General features: G+C 37.5%; 1 protein-coding gene and 1 long non-coding RNA gene across 2 annotated transcripts; one reads left to right on the top strand and one right to left on the bottom strand.

Moving 5' to 3' along the window:
- Positions 1-694: 694 nt before the first annotated feature.
- LOC131164808 (cytochrome P450 86A2) lies at positions 695-3,283 on the top strand. Its single transcript, XM_058122281.1, has one exon. The coding sequence runs from the start codon at positions 1,320-1,322 to the stop codon at positions 2,937-2,939; it is 1,620 nt and encodes a 539-aa protein (XP_057978264.1). The 5' UTR covers positions 695-1,319; the 3' UTR covers positions 2,940-3,283.
- A 10,449-nt stretch (positions 3,284-13,732) lies between these two features.
- On the bottom strand, positions 13,733-15,082 carry LOC131164809 (uncharacterized). Its single transcript, XR_009139351.1, has 2 exons — positions 14,285-15,082; positions 13,733-14,200 (listed from the first exon to the last, which is right to left on the bottom strand). It is a non-coding gene; the product is annotated as an uncharacterized LOC131164809 (long non-coding RNA).
- Between the last annotated feature and the right edge of the window lie 1,480 nt (positions 15,083-16,562).

A 16,562-nucleotide genomic window follows, 5' to 3' on the forward strand; every position in this document is an offset into this window, starting at 1 on the left:
GAAGTGGTGCAGCCCATGACATGCGAGAGAATACTTACAGATAGGGAAGATATGAGGTACTGAGAATGATTTGGTCTTGCTGGCTCCATAGCTGGAATGCTGGATTTGGAATGGTGACAACCGAAGTTGAGGTAGATGTTGGATTGGGTGTGGTGGAAGGGGGAGGAGGATTGGTGTCATCAACAAAGTCATAGACATGTTGGCCTCGTAGATAGGGAGTGACCTGAGCATGCCGGAGGAGGAAATTTTCGTGGGTTAATTTGATGGTGAGCAGATGATGAATATTGGTGAGGCTAGCTATAGGAACAAAGGTAGAATTTGGAGATGGCTATAGGTGGGTTTCAGTAGAAGATGGTGGTGAGGATACAGGGCTATCCATTGGAGCAAAAGAGAGACGTAAGTCTTGCTGGCTCTGATACCATGTTTAAATACACAAATATTAGTATATTATCTCCTTACATATTGTAAGAGTTTACATTACTATATATAAAATGTAAACAGAGGAATTTGTTATAAGAGATTGTGAGTAAATATATTAGATTATAATAGAATATTTAAATACAAAACATTGTTGAAATATTTTTATTATTTAAATTTAAAAGATTGTTGGGACATTTTCATTATTTGAACTTAATATGCTATTGTTTCAACAAATCCTTAATAGGTTTAATATCTCTCAGCCGCTTAATTAATTTTCAGTGTAATTCCCATTCCTATGATAATATTTCCAATGATCACACTGCCTGCCTGTGACGGCATTTAATGCTGCCTTTTTCAGCTAATTTGTGCCTGCCCAATTTATCGCGCCCTCCCACAAACGTAACACATGCATGCATATCTCTCTCTCTCTCTCTCATAATCTACGTTCAAAATTTCAACACGGCCCTGCCGCCCCCCGCCTCAATTAAATGCTTCTCTCCGCTCATCATCATCATCATCTTCTTCTTCCTTCTTCTTCTTCTACTTCTTCTATAAAAATCGCTTTCCTTCACCCAATTTTTTCCTCCACCACCCACACAACTATACACACACACACACGCACACCTCTCTCTCTCTCTGAAAATATATTTCCCCTTCCATTTTCGCTCACTTTCTCGGCATTATATATTCCATCCATCCGCATATATATATATATATATATATATATATATATATATATATATATAGTAATCCAATCAACTGTCATCCTATATTTCCAGAATTGTAACAGCTGCGTGTAGTTGCAAATTGGCGCCTGCTTTTGCTTTTCCGACGGAAAATTAGTTATCCCCTGCAACTCTGATTTGTGTTCTTACGTTGGGGTGGGGTCCGCCGTTAACATGGATACACTAACGGCGTTAATGATCTTCGCCTCCATCGCCGCTTACTTCTTGTGGTTCAGATCCATCTCGCGGTCGCTCCGTGGTCCACGTGTCTGGCCCTTACTGGGCAGCCTCCCCGGCCTCATCCAAAACTCCTCCCGCCTCCACGACTGGATCGCCGACAACCTCCGCGCCTGCGGCGGCACCTACAAGACCTGCACATGCGCCGTCCCCTTCCTGGCCCGAAAGCACGGCCTCGTGACGGTCACGTGCGAGCCCAAAAACCTCGAGCACATCCTCAAGTCTCGGTTCGACAATTATCCCAAGGGCCCCACCTGGCAATCCGCCTTCCACGACCTCCTCGGCGACGGCATCTTCAACTCCGACGGCGACACATGGCTGTTCCAGCGCAAGACCGCCGCACTGGAATTCACCACCCGGACCCTTCGCCAGGCCATGGCTCGCTGGGTGAACCGGGCGATCCAGCTCCGGTTCTGTCCCATTTTGAGAACGGCTCAGCTCAATGCCGAACCGGTCGATCTCCAAGACCTCCTGCTCCGACTCACCTTCGACAACATCTGCGGTTTGGCTTTTGGGAAGGACCCGCAGACGCTCTCCCCGGGCCTCCCCGAGAACGGTTTTGCTTCTGCTTTCGACCGGGCGACGGAAGCTACCCTGAAGCGGTTCATACTGCCCGAAGTAGCGTGGAAGCTAAAGAAATGGCTCCGCCTCGGTTTGGAAAGCACCATGACCCAGAGCCTGAAACACATGGACGAGTACCTCTCCCACATCATCAACACACGCAAGCTTGAGCTGTTGAGTCAGCAGGAAAGTGGGACCCTCCACGACGACCTCGTTTCGCGGTTCATGAAGAAAAACGAGTCCTATTCCAACGCCTTCCTCCAACACGTGGCTCTCAACTTCATCCTCGCTGGCCGGGACACGTCATCGGTTGCCCTGTGCTGGTTCTTCTGGCTGGTTAGCTTAAATCCAAGAGTGGAGAACAAGATCATCGCCGAGCTGTGCGCCGTTCTAATGGAGACACGTGGCAAGGACTGCTCCAAGTGGCTCCAGGATCCGCTTGGGTTCGAGGAGGTGGACCGCCTGATCTACCTGAAAGCTGCGCTTTCGGAGACGCTCCGGCTGTACCCGTCGGTGCCCCAGGACTCGAAATACGTGGTCGCCGACGACATTTTGCCTGACGGGACTACAGTGCCGGCGGGGTCGAGGGTGACGTACTCGATATACGCGATAGGGAGGATGAAAGGGATATGGGGGGAGGACTGCCTGGAGTTCCGGCCAGAGAGGTGGCTGTCGCCGAACGGAAAACTGCTCGACGGGAAGGACTCGTACAGGTTCGTGGCATTCAACGCCGGCCCGAGAATTTGTTTGGGGAAGGACTTGGCGTATCTGCAGATGAAGTCGATAGCGGCGGCGGTGCTGCTGCGGCACCGTCTGGCCGTGGTGCCGGGGCACCGGGTGGAGCAGAAGATGTCGCTGACGCTCTTCATGAAGAACGGGCTGAAGGTTAACGTGCACGGGAGGGACTGGGCGCCCACATTGGCCAATTTGACGTCGAACGGTAATTGCAGGAATGGTGTAGGTTGCGTGGTTGACGGTGAAATGGTAATAAGCTGAGCTGCAAACCTAAAGAGGCTCGATTTGGTTGTGGGTTGGCCCATGCATGTTTTACTCATATATACTAGTGCATGCTTGGGAGATATTTAAGACGTGGTGAACTTACGACGACCACAAGTGTGGAGGTGTGGAGGGAATGGCTAAGATTTGTTGAAGTGGCACTGTCATGCGCGCCCCCGCCTATATATATATATAACTACATATATTGAAGAGGGAAGGGGTTTGGTATAACAACATTTTTAATTTTCTTGGCCTATATATGTAAGCGTTCTACTTTGTGTCAATCAAATTGAAACCTGATTAATTACAGCATAATTTTCAGAGCAAATTTGATTGGAAATTAATGATAAAATGTATAATGTGGGCTCTTTTCGTGTTTAGGTGATAAGTGATTTGAGTTTGTCTTTTCTTGAAGAAATTATACATTAGTCCTTGTATGTGTTCAAATGTCTGTTTTTAATATGTGAATCATATCACGACAATCTTCACATTTATTAACAATTTAATATTAGATGTATAAGCTGTATAATTCATTTATCATGTGCTCTATATTTAAAAAATTGATCCATAAATACCACAGAAAGGTAAGTTTCCTATAAAATTTCTTGTGTTAGATGGTTCAATTTAAGCATTATACAAACTTCACTTGTCTAAATCCTTTGTTAATTTTCTTTTATATCCAATAATATTCAATTTTTTTTGTAGCCTAATATATATATATATATATATATGTTTTTTTTAGCATGTTCTTTGCATGAATACAAAATATATGTAATGATATTGAGCAATAGAAATTATATTGCATATGAAAATTGTAAATTACATGGTGGGCAATTAAACCCCCTAGCTGGCTTTCAATTATTTTCCTTTTCCTCATGTTTGCATGCATAGCCGTGCTCGTGAGACCTTCATTTACACTTTCCAGTTGTTCGAAAATAAAACTAATTTCAATTAGATTTTAAATCTAATTTTAAGTTAATTACATAACTTTTTAACATGACATCAAAGCATCCTTGACTTAAAGGATTGAAGTTTTATAAATAAAGTAGCACTAATAAAACTACCTAATATTTCACACCAAGTATACATATATCAGTACAAAAAAAATTAATTTTTAGTGACGAAAGTATTAGTGACGGTTTGAATTTCGTCACTAAAAGTGTGTATTAGTGACAGTTGTTAAAACTGTCACTAATACGACATTTTCAGTGACAAATTTCAAACCGTCACTAATACTTTCGTCACTAAAAACCAGTTTTCCTGCTTAAACTATCGCGGGAAATTACTTTTCGCATTAAAATTATCTTGAAAAAATATTAGCGCCGTTTCTTGGGGTATTAGTGATGATTTATGACGTCACTAAAAGGCACTTATTAGTGACGACTAATTAATCGTCACTAATAGTCTTGTATTAGTAACGGTTCTCAAAACCGTTACTAATAATGCACGTTGACTGGGAAAAAGTCAACAATATTAGTGATGGGTCCTAGAAACCGTCACTAATAATGCATTAATAGTAACGGTTCTTCTAAAGCGACACTAATAGTCTTGAATTAGTAACGGTTTATAGAACCGTCATTAATAATACATTTTTTTATTAGGAAAAAAATCAACAATATTAGTGACGGTTTATGAGAATCGTCACTAATAGTCTATTATTAGTGATGGTTTATGAGAACCGTCACTAATAGTCTATTATTAGTGACGGCTTATGAAAAATGTCACTAATAGTCTTGTATTAGTAAGGGTTTATAGAATCGTCACTAATAATGTATTTGCTAACCAAAAAAATGTCAACAATATTAGTGACGGTTTATGAGAACCATTATCAATAGCCTATTATTAGTGACGATTTTTCTGAACCGTCACTAATAGTTTATCATTAGCGATGATTTTTTTAAACCATCACTTATAGTATTGTATTAGTCTTGTATCTGTGGTGAAGTTCTGTAATGATTGGACTAATTTTTTAAATGTAATAGAGTTTGAGAAATATTTTGAAGTTATTCATCACAGTAAAAAGGAATTTGATGGCCAAAAAAGATATAGCAGGCTTAAGCTTGGTTCTATGAGTGGGTTGCTCGTGAAGATGATTACAATTTTGAAGGGTTGGCCAGTCAGAGACTAGCTTCGTAGTAGTGGACAGATAAAAAAAAGTTGCTGATATTGTCCAGGAATAAAAATATAATAGAAATAATGTTGTGGCCACTAACGTAGCTAGTCTGACTGACATCACATAACCGTTGATCACTAAAAATTAATGCATTTGCATGTTAATTGACAGGCCGAGAAACTGACCTAGCTGATGAGTCGGACCAAACACATTGCCCTATTGAACCAGCACCCATATCTAAAACTCCAGAGCAGAATGATATATATGTCTGGCCATGGATTGGAATTGTTCTTAACATAGTGGACGAAAAAGATGGATTAGAGCTGTCATTGATAATGAATATTATTGATTGAAAAGATTCTCTAAATTTAAACCACTTGAAGTTTATACCTTTTCGAATGAACGTGTACAGACCAAGGGAGCTGCATGTGGTGAAGTTCAACAATGATTGGACTAGTATGCAGTAGAGTTTGAGAGATCTTCTGAAGCTGCTCATCATAGTAAAAAGGAATCGGATGCACCAAAGAAATAGCTTAGTTCCAATATCTATGCATGGGTGGGTTGCTCGTGAATTAAGATGATTACAATTTAGGAGGGCCAGTAGGTTAGGAGGCTATCTTCGTAGTAGTGGACATATAAAAACTATTGCTGACCTAGTTAGTGTGCTTGAGACCAAAACAAGAATCTGGATGATCGAGTTAAACATAAAATACAACGTGAAGAGCAATCACGTTGCCCTATTGAAAAGATTCTCTAAATTAAAACTTGTTGAAGTTCATATATACCTTTTCGAATGACTGTGTAACACCCCAACCCTTTATACGGCCCCAGAGTGCTACTATACATACATAACCTATACAATCAAATTGTGACAACCCGAATAAAATGGAATTTAGATAATAAAGAGGAAGGAAAATGAAACCAGTAATAGAAGGACGAAGTCAACTTCGTCGATGAGGGCTTAAGAGAATTCGTCGACGAAGACTGAATTTCGTCGATAAAGAAATACCGAGAGGCGTTTTGAGCCGACTGAATTTCGTTGACGATGACGGAATTTCGTCAACGAAATTATTGAAGGATTCATCGACGAATCCAGTTCTATAAATAGAAAAATATGGATTTTAACTTCATTGTTAAGCAAACTTTTCCCCCTCTCTCTCTCCCCTTTGGCCCTCTCTCTCTCTCTCTCTCTCATCAATTTTGGGCCAGATTTATGCCGAATCGACAATCCGAAGTCACCACGACGCTCCTGGGGAAGTTCACTCCAAATCTGCTGGAGCGGATCGTTGGTGAAAGCAAGTTGGAAATCATCCCTAAGTTGAGGTAAGGCTTTTTAAGCCAAATTTGACCTTACGGTAGTTATAGGAAATGATGTACACGTATAAATACTGAAGTTTAATACTGAGAGTTTTCAATTTTAGAGTATTGATTAGGAAATCCTACGGGTGTGAGACCAGAGTTTTTAGGGACTTTCTCAGTAGTCGGGTAAGGGAATAAACTAAAGCAGTTACTTTTTACGCAAATTAATATTACATATAAGTAAATTGTTTTCCTAAAAATATTTACGATATTTGAATATTATGGATTAAATGCATGTTTGGGAAAAAATACTGCTATTACGTTGAAACGTGTATATATGTGTGAGATGTTAGAAAATTATAATTTTAGAATTAGAAGTATGATTTTATACAGCACATGTGTGGCATGAATATTATTTTACATGAAATGTAATATGATATGAAATATTTTTCGAGCAAAGCATGTTTTCAGGTATTATGAAAAGATGTGTTATGTTATGATGATTCTGACGAATATATATGATAATTGATTTATTTTCAGAATGTATATACCTGAAATGATTTCGACGTGAGGCCGTATTTATGAAAATGATCGACATGAGGCCGCTATTATATCATGTATTATATGTTATCACAATCCGGATGTTAGTTTAGTTCAGTTTTAGGAACTCGGTACCGTAGCTATATGTAGATTAGATATCTACGTTCAGATTAGTGCTAACCATCCCACAAGAGGATAGGAGATGGATAGTCAATGTGGCTTTTAGTAGAGTGTAGACGTCCACCTAGCAGTTCGGACCAGGGTCTGACGGACTCATCGTACTTACATACATATTTGACTCGGTAGTGGTCAGCAAGCCATTGTCGGGTCCCGCCTTCGGGATGCACAACTCGTCATGAAGGCTAATACATGACACCAGCTAGCTATTCATCCTAGGTATATTTTCGGTATTACAGTTATAGCAGATGTTTTATGTATGTTATGATTTATTAACAAATATGAAAGTATATGATTATCTAGTATGATATGATGAATATTTATAGAGTTATGAAATGTACTGTATATGTATAAGTGCCTTAAATATTCATGTTGCCATACAGCTGTATTTAGTTTATTTTTCCTTACTAAGAAGTGTCTCACCCTTGAACATTAAATGATTTTTAGGAAATTCAGAGGGATCGGCGGGTCAAAGCCACCGTTGAGTGGGTTTAGCTTCCCTACTAGAAGGGTAAGCGTTGAACTAGGATCAGGAGATTTTTGTTGTATGATCCTAGTGTTATTTTAACTTTTTGAAAGAATGTAAATAAATACAGTATTTTGGGAATGTAGATAACTCTGGTATTATGCTTTATGGATGGATGTTTGAGATTTTATTTTTACTGTTGTTTAGATTTCCGCTGTGATTGACGGGTGTCCCCGTTACCCACGGGTTCGGGTTGACCATTTTATTTATTATGTTATATCTTATTTGGGGTCATTACATAGATAACATACATCAAATATCTGCCCTAAATAGGGACATACGGGTATATCATACTAATCTGTACTTCCATATATTGCGGAAAAACATAAACATTTATATGGATTCTAATAGACGTACCAAAGTATCTAACTGTTCCTTACATATATTCACTCGTACGTAAAACATAAACTGTATTACATTCCAAAAAAAAAAAAACACATCTTGGCTAAAAACATAGAACTCATACAAAACTTACGTCAACTAAGTAGACTCTACGCTCTAAAGTTTTTCAAGAAGATTAGGACCAGATGCTAAGTCCAGCCTTCGGGCGGCATAACCCTTCATGGGGGGAAGCATGTCGTTAGTCCAATAACCCAAGAGGTTGGTTCTTCTATGCATATATTTGTGAGTTTATGATAAATGGGCTATATTGAGCCGAATTATGTTATGAAGGAAAGGTATATGTATTTTTAATTATACAGGTAAATATAGTTTTCAAATGTCATTTTCTGTTCACTTAATAAATGGAAATATTATTTTCACACAAAAACTCGTGTTAGCCACACACTGATGATAATCTGATCCACCTTACTGAGAAGTGTCTTACCCCAATACCCATCTCATATTTTAGGTCCTACAAGGAACCGAGTCTAGCGTACTACGAGGCTGGGATTATTCTGCCAGTAGTGGTTGTTAGTGTCACGACCTGCTCATTTTTTCACATATTTTTTTTTATATAATATCAATATCACATATCCCATATTCCAAGTCAGCAGGTCACAATCCACCTGGGCCCGTGGGCACTAAGGATATATCAAAGCATAAAGCAGAAGCCCTAGCAGCAGAAAATATACAAACATGTACATCTCAATACCATATACCACAATATATCAGAGTTACTACAATCACTGTATTTTCATATATACATCCCAAAAATTAAACTTAGGGACATTTCCCACAAAATCTAACTGTCCCTACAAAACCTACCCTTCAAAAAGGGCAGATAGACTGTACTATATTAGCGGGGTTTTTCCTGCTCTCCTATCTAGGGCTCCTAAAAAGTTAATAAGATTTAGGGGTGAGACAACTCTCAGTAAGGGAAATAAACTAATACTAGTGTGTAACAACATGAGTATCTCGTGTTCTACATATACCATACATATCATATTCAATATTGTTTATCAAATCTAGGAAAACATATGCATATCAAAACATGGCAGAACATACTGCATTTTCATAAACATTTCTCATCTCATATCATAATAATAATAACATAAAAACAATCCTGGTAGGTTAGTTGGCTGTTGTCATGTATTACCCCCACATGACTGGGTTGTGTGGCCCGAAAGCGGGACCTGACAATGGTTGCCCCACCACTACCAAGTCAAACAGTAGTCTGTAGGTCCCATGGGTCTACCCAAACTGGTCCATACACCAGGGGTGATAACAGCACACTTCTTGAAAATAACCACATCAACCATCCAATCTCACACCACTCCGAACAGCAGCGTTAACACAGATATTATGATCACGAGGACCATGGACACATAGCAACAGTACCGTGCAAGTGCTAGCTTAGACCAAGCCAACCAGATTCTGATATCATATACATATACTAAAATCGTGATACATGGATATCTCATATCAATAATTATCAAATCAATCATATCATTTTTCAAATATACATATTTCATGAAAATCATCGGTCCGTACACCGGAATTACACATTTTATCATAGCTTGGTCCGTATGCCGGCAAATCACATAGCATAACCCATACACTGGCAAATCACATAGCAGCGCCTGTACGCTGGAAAATAACATAGCTCGGCCCGTACGCCGACAAATCATATAGCACAGCCCGTATGCTGGCAAATCTCATCCACATAGCACGGTCCATAAGCCGGCAAATCACATATACATATAAAAATATTTCAGCCCATACGCCGGTTTTCCCATCATAAAAACTCGTGCCATAATCACATTCCCAGAAAACAATTTTTCATACATTTTATACTCATACCACACTGAACAAATTTTCCACATATTCAACATATCATCATTTAAACAGTATTTTTCAAATATAAATCATATATATAAATATATTTATTTTTCCTGAAACCAGATGTTACATATATATACATGCATTTTCTCAAAACAAAATTAGCTTTGTTTATCCCCTTACCTAATTCCTGAAAAGCCCCTAAGAAAACCTTCCCCGTACCCACATGGTTCTCAACTCAATATTCTGAAAATGAAAACTCGCAGAATTAAAGTTCAGTATTTTCGTACGTACAACATTTTCTATAACTACCACAAAGTTAAATTTGGTTTAAAAAACCTTACCTCAACTTAGGGATGATTCCTAACGTTCCCAATCAATACCCTTGAAAACGAAAACTCTCAATATTAAACTTTAATATTTCAACGCGTATAACACTTTTCTCAACTGTCACAATTTCAAATTTGACTTAAAAAGTTTTACCTCAACTTAGGGATGATTTCCAAATTGCTTTCTCCAACGATCCACTCTAACAGATTTGTAGAGAACTTCGTCAGGAGCGTCGTGGTGACTTCGATTTGTCGATCCGACGTAAAATTGGCCCGGAATCGAAGAGAGAGAGTTGTAGGAGAGAGAGAGAGAGAGAGAGCACTTCCAAAATAATCTAAGCAAGCTTCTTAAAGAGGCTTGCACACTATTATGTATATATATATATATATATATATATATATATATATATATTCCTTACCATACTATTCATTTTACTTGTTAATTTAATTAATTTATTTTATTTTATTATTTTATTATTTTATTATTATTTTTTAATTTTATTTTTCCCGTTTACTACAGTTAGAGCTGGTGAGACACCAGTTGTCGTGTTTTGTTATTTTGGGTTGTAATATAATGACAGGGAGTTTTGTATGTGTGTTTGGGACAATTAGAACTCTAGTCATATGTTTTGAGGAGGTTTTTCTTCCATTGCATGTTTATGTTTTCAGTTATGGACAGGCACACCCGGGATCCCAGTTTGGGGGCAAGTTGTGTATTTATGGTATCAGAAACTATTACAAGGATTTATGTAGGTTTTCCTACGTGGCACTATGGGCCCCACGTGGCGGGTTCGGGAGGTTACAAACATCGGATTGTGTATTTATGGTATTAGAGACTATTATAGGGATTTATGCAGGTTTTCCTACGCAGCACTCCGGGCCCCACGTGGCGGGAACTTTCATGAGTTATTTGATAATTGTAAAGATAACTTTTTTGACAAAAAAAATTGGATGAACTTTCATGAAGTTTGGCCATACTATTAGACAATTTTTTTTTATTTACTTACAATTAGTGAAATATCTCTAGCTAATAGAAAACTCAACATCGATTTTAATAAGAAAATAAACAAATTTGTGGTGTTCAATACCATGTCTTGAAAATCCTTTATGTGTTTCAATTCAAGTGATCAATGATGCGAATAATCCAAAAAAAAATTTCACGTAAAAATGTAATTAGCTATGGTTAGATTTTGATACGCCAGAATAACTTAGATACCCTATTCCATAATATACCTATTTCATATCGATTAGATAAAATGCATTGAGCATTTTTTTTTTTTTATTGAGCCTTTGAACACTCTAAAAGTTGTATAAAAATAAATAAATTAGAATATGATTAATTTTCATTTAAAATTATTATTCATTAGGATAAAAAAATTTGATGATGAAATGGTGGGAGAGAGATTCAGAGATGCATGACAAAAGCGAATATAGCCATATGAGTAGGCTTGAGAAGTGGAAAGGGAAATATTTTGGAAGGAAAATTAAAGTTCATGGAAAGAATAAAGAAACATATGAGAAAGAAGCTGGAGAATTTGAGGAGAGTTTTATATTTATTTAAGAATTGTAAAAAGACTATCAAACTTCACTATTATACATTAATTAGGTGTCTTTTGAAAAAACTAATATTTTATAAATGAGAAATATTATGTAAAATTTTTTGACTTTTAAGAGTAGTTTAATATGTATTTGTGCATGTATTTTTGATAATTTGGAATTTTAATCAAGATGAATCCTTCAGATCCTCCCAAATTAGGGGAGGATATATTTGGTTAATTTTTAATTTTTTTTATTCATTCCATCTTTTCCACACTCAATCTTAACATTGCTAAGAATTTAATAAATTTGCACTCATTTAGTCAACTGAAATGTTTTACCTTATGATTAAGTCTCGGTAAGGTAACGACATATCAACATTCTTAGAAAATTAATAGTAAATTTGAGCAAAAAATCTACAAAATTAATGGCTAAGTGAAACTTAACTAAAATGAAAAACTGTCAAAAAACTAAGGGTTAAAATAATATTCCTTCACTTCTTCCTTGATTTTGTCTCTTCCTTACCAATCCTCACATTACTAAAAATTTAATGAATTTGTGCTCATTTATCCTATTAAAAAGCATTACCTTATGATTAAGTCTTGATAAGATAACAAAACATCAATATTCTTAAAAAAATAATAATGAATTTAGCAAAAAAATTTCCAAAATTAATGGTTAAGTAAAACTTAACTAAAATGAGAAATTATGAAAAGACTAAGATTTGAAATAACATTTCTTCATGTTTTCTTACTTGGATTTTGTAATAAAAATTTAATAAACTAGTCACTTATTTGACAAGTAAGATGTTCTATGTTACACAAGTATATACATGGAACTCAATAATAATTTTTAAATAACCATTGAACTTACTTTGTTTCAGCAATTCACATTTGGTTTTTATCAAAGAAGTTAAGGTTCAAAATCTAGCCAAAAAAAATATTGAAGAGGTTGGGATTTTTCAAAGAAGTTTCTAAACAACTTCATTTGAGAATATATATATATAAAATATACCCTAAATATATCACTTATCATAAATTCAGAGGAGACTAGAACCCAGTATTGACGAGGGCAGTTACCACCCAAGTCAACTGCTCGGCTAGAGCAATTGACTCCAGCACCATGATGACCAGAGCAATCTACGCCAGCGCTGTAACAATCAGAGCGATTCACACTCGCGCCATAATTCACCAATAAATGACATATCACCCTTGGGTCAAACTCTAAAAGAGGTTAAGATATCTCATTCTAACTCTACTTTACTATTACATAAAAAACCTCTCAAGTCAATCCCTAACTTAGGCATTGGAGAGATCCCCTAGAGTACACCCTAGGTCCTCCAAGTCTTGCTTATTTATCTCTTTTCAGGTGGTCGTGATCAGGGATCGTAAAGGTCGTTCAATTTTTTACTGCAACAGTTGGCGTCGTTTGTGGGAACTTCTTGAGAGGTTTTTTCTTTGAATCCTTGATCATGACTACATGAAATAATTCAAAATTGATGCATTGGCTCGATCGAGATCATCCTAAACGCCATCGTCTGACACCTAGACATACTTGACGCTGTCCGATCTATCGCCGATTGGGACCCTACCCAGCACAAGCTCCCCATTCGCAGCCTCAGATGGGAAAAATAAAGGGTATGGGTTTGTCACGTTCAAGCATGCCGATGGCCCCTTGCTCACGTTGAAGAAGCCAAGTAAGAAAATTGACAGATGAATAATCGAAGACCCAGCTTGCAGTATTGGAAATTTTTGGGTCTAATGTGAATCCGACCACAATTGATGTTTCAAAGTTCAAGATTTATGTAGCTAATGTGCCTAAATCTTAAGGTATGGTTTTTCTCCATTATACAATAATAGTTCCAAAAAAAAAAAACCAAATGGATGCCACAGTTTGAGTGCTTGAAAAGGTCCACCTTGATGGCTAATAATAATTAATAGGATGTTTTATAAGTCATTTAATTGATCGAACAAGGGTCAAGTTTAAGTACCAAGAAAGAAAACAACCACACCCAATCAAGGTTGCATCCAACCCAGTAATTGCACAAATCCAAAAAGGTGCACATCTGCACAAATCCAATCTGATTTTGGTTCTCAAGACCCATCATGGTTGACAACTTTAATAAATAAATAAAAAAGTTGTTGATAGGAGGTACAATGACCCATACACTCCAGCTAAGCAGCTCACACAATGGGAAGCTTCAAGACAAATTTGAAATCAAAATGGTTGGAAGAACTGTTGACACGAATGAACACTACCAAACAGACATTATTACGCTCCAAAACACTATTACGGAAAACGACATTACATGAACGTTAGACCATTGCCAACTCTCTGAACTGTGATGGAATCAATAGAAACACCAATCGAAATCAGAGGAATTCCGACCAAAATCTGAGAAACCATAAAATGGTGCATCAACCAATACCGAGAAAAAGGAACTGAACATCTACAAAATCCTTTGCCGCAAATGGTCGAACACTTGGTGTACACACATCCAAACCATTTAAGACAAATCCACCTGAACCAAATTCCAATCCCAACTAGATTCGAATAAACTCATACGCACAAATTTAATCCCAATGAAATAAAAAATTGTAAATACCTCTCGGATTGAACAACTGAGGACAACTCACACATCTTCATCTTCATCATAAATTGGAACTGGAACTCATCATAAAATCATCCACCCCCGTCGAACTATGAAACATCAGATTAAAAGTTGTTGCTCGTTCAATTCGAACTGGCCTCATAGTATGACATGGAGAGCTTCCAACACCATCGAACTCAGAATCTTCAATTTTGAAATCGATGGATCACTCGATTTGTGGTATGAGTGGGTGGAAAATCTTCTTCGTCACCAACAGCAACCTCAACCTTGATAGATCTGGTACAAGGGGATGATTCCGTTGGAGGAATTGAGAATTAAAAGGGGAAATTTGCTGTATTTGTTGTCGTTTTGGCTGGCATCACAGCGGAATTTAATTAAGGAAATTAAGGTGAGCGTGGACCGAACACGCAACCTTCAAATCTTTAGTATGACACTCTCTCAACTGCGAGAATGCCAACCTTCCTTTTAAGGTGTTCCTTATCGAATGAATGGAGTCGACAACAGCACTCAAGTCCTCACCGCCTCCACTGCCTCAAATATCGATAGTTAAGACTCTGTCTTCGCCGCCCATCAGTCCTAAGAACTCAACCAATTCGAGCAAGAGCGTCGTAATCGTAAGCAAAGCGAGATCGAGACAAAGAAAGGGAAGACCAATCTCGAGCGTTTGATCCATGACTAGAAGTGTTACGCCCCGAACCCGCCAAGTGGGGCTTGAGGGTTACGTGTTTCATTTGTCTGTTTCTGATATCATACACCACAATCATGCAGCGGAATTAAAATATATAACCTCAATTTAAATACCAGAGTCTATATATATATCCCATAAACAAGTAGCACCATTTGTTTATATTACATACCAGTATTTAAAAATATAAACTATACATAAGCTGTTTTTACAAACTCCCCAAAATTACCAAAACGCTACCTTGCCGGAGCCCTAAGCTCGATCTCCTGATGGACCTAAAAATAAAATCATCCACTAGGGTGAGACACATTTCAGTAAGGAAGAATAAATCATAACAATGGGTGGTAGAAAGTTTAAATAAATACAGAATATATATCCATTTATGTTTCACTATCCACAGTAGCTGAGAAAACGCATCATTAACAATAAAACTATCATCTGATATCATACACATTCATAAATATTTTTACCAATAATAATAATACCCGAGAATAGGGAAGATTACCCGCCCATACAAGTAGCTTCCCTCTACTCTAATACTAATATCAGGGCATTCACCTTACTCAGTAAGCCCTCGGGTTATGTATATAAGCAAAGTCTCCAAGAAATGGAAAGATTACCCGCCCATACAAGTAGCTTCCCTCTGCTCTGGTACCAAACTGAGAATTATCAAGGGACTCGCCTTTCTCAGCAAGCTCTTGGCAGAAAGCTTTACCTTGCCATAAATATACATATAATTAAATTAACATATCGCTTATTTTTTTTACTATCACATTTTATACAAACTATCCACATAGGAGAACACTGTTCACACAAGACTCTTATTCATACAAAACACACGGTCTACACATGTCTCACACTCTCACAGGATACACGGTCCACACAGGACTGGTCCACACATGACTAACATTACATAGATTACACGGTCCACACAGGGCCAACATCTTCACAGAATACACGGTTCGCACAAGACTAACATCACACAGATTACACAGTCCACACAGGACTGGTCCACACATAACTGATCCACATAGGACTAACATCTTCACATAAATATATCATGGCCCACACAGGAACTACCAACCATCAGTACCAATCCCCATGACCTACCCGTAGTATATTAGTAGAACAACCTCCCCGAGCTTGCCAATGCTCTACCCCAATATATAATGACAATATACGAACTCCTTAGGCCTGCCAACGTATATCGTGATTACATCTAGGCAATATAATGAATTCCTCAGGCTTTTCAATGTTATATTGTGATACACACGAATAACCACACAAAATGACTCATATACGCACATCGCATTATTTGTCACGCAGCAATCTCAAGCAACCAGTATTCACAAACAATCATTATTCACCAATAAACTGTACTCACAGCTAACCAATGTTCACAATCCAACAGTGTATTCCATCATTCGGTACTCACAACGATCAATTAAAATTATGAAAGTTGTATTCCTACCACACAATTTCTTTGTCCATATATATAGCAAAAGTCAATATTTTTTCCAATTGCCTAACTGTTTAGATAAATCATACCAAAATATATATATATATATATATATATATACATAGTAT

Source organism: Malania oleifera, chromosome 9, assembly GCF_029873635.1.
Source record: "Malania oleifera isolate guangnan ecotype guangnan chromosome 9, ASM2987363v1, whole genome shotgun sequence".
Taxonomy (NCBI): domain Eukaryota; kingdom Viridiplantae; phylum Streptophyta; class Magnoliopsida; order Santalales; family Ximeniaceae; genus Malania; species Malania oleifera.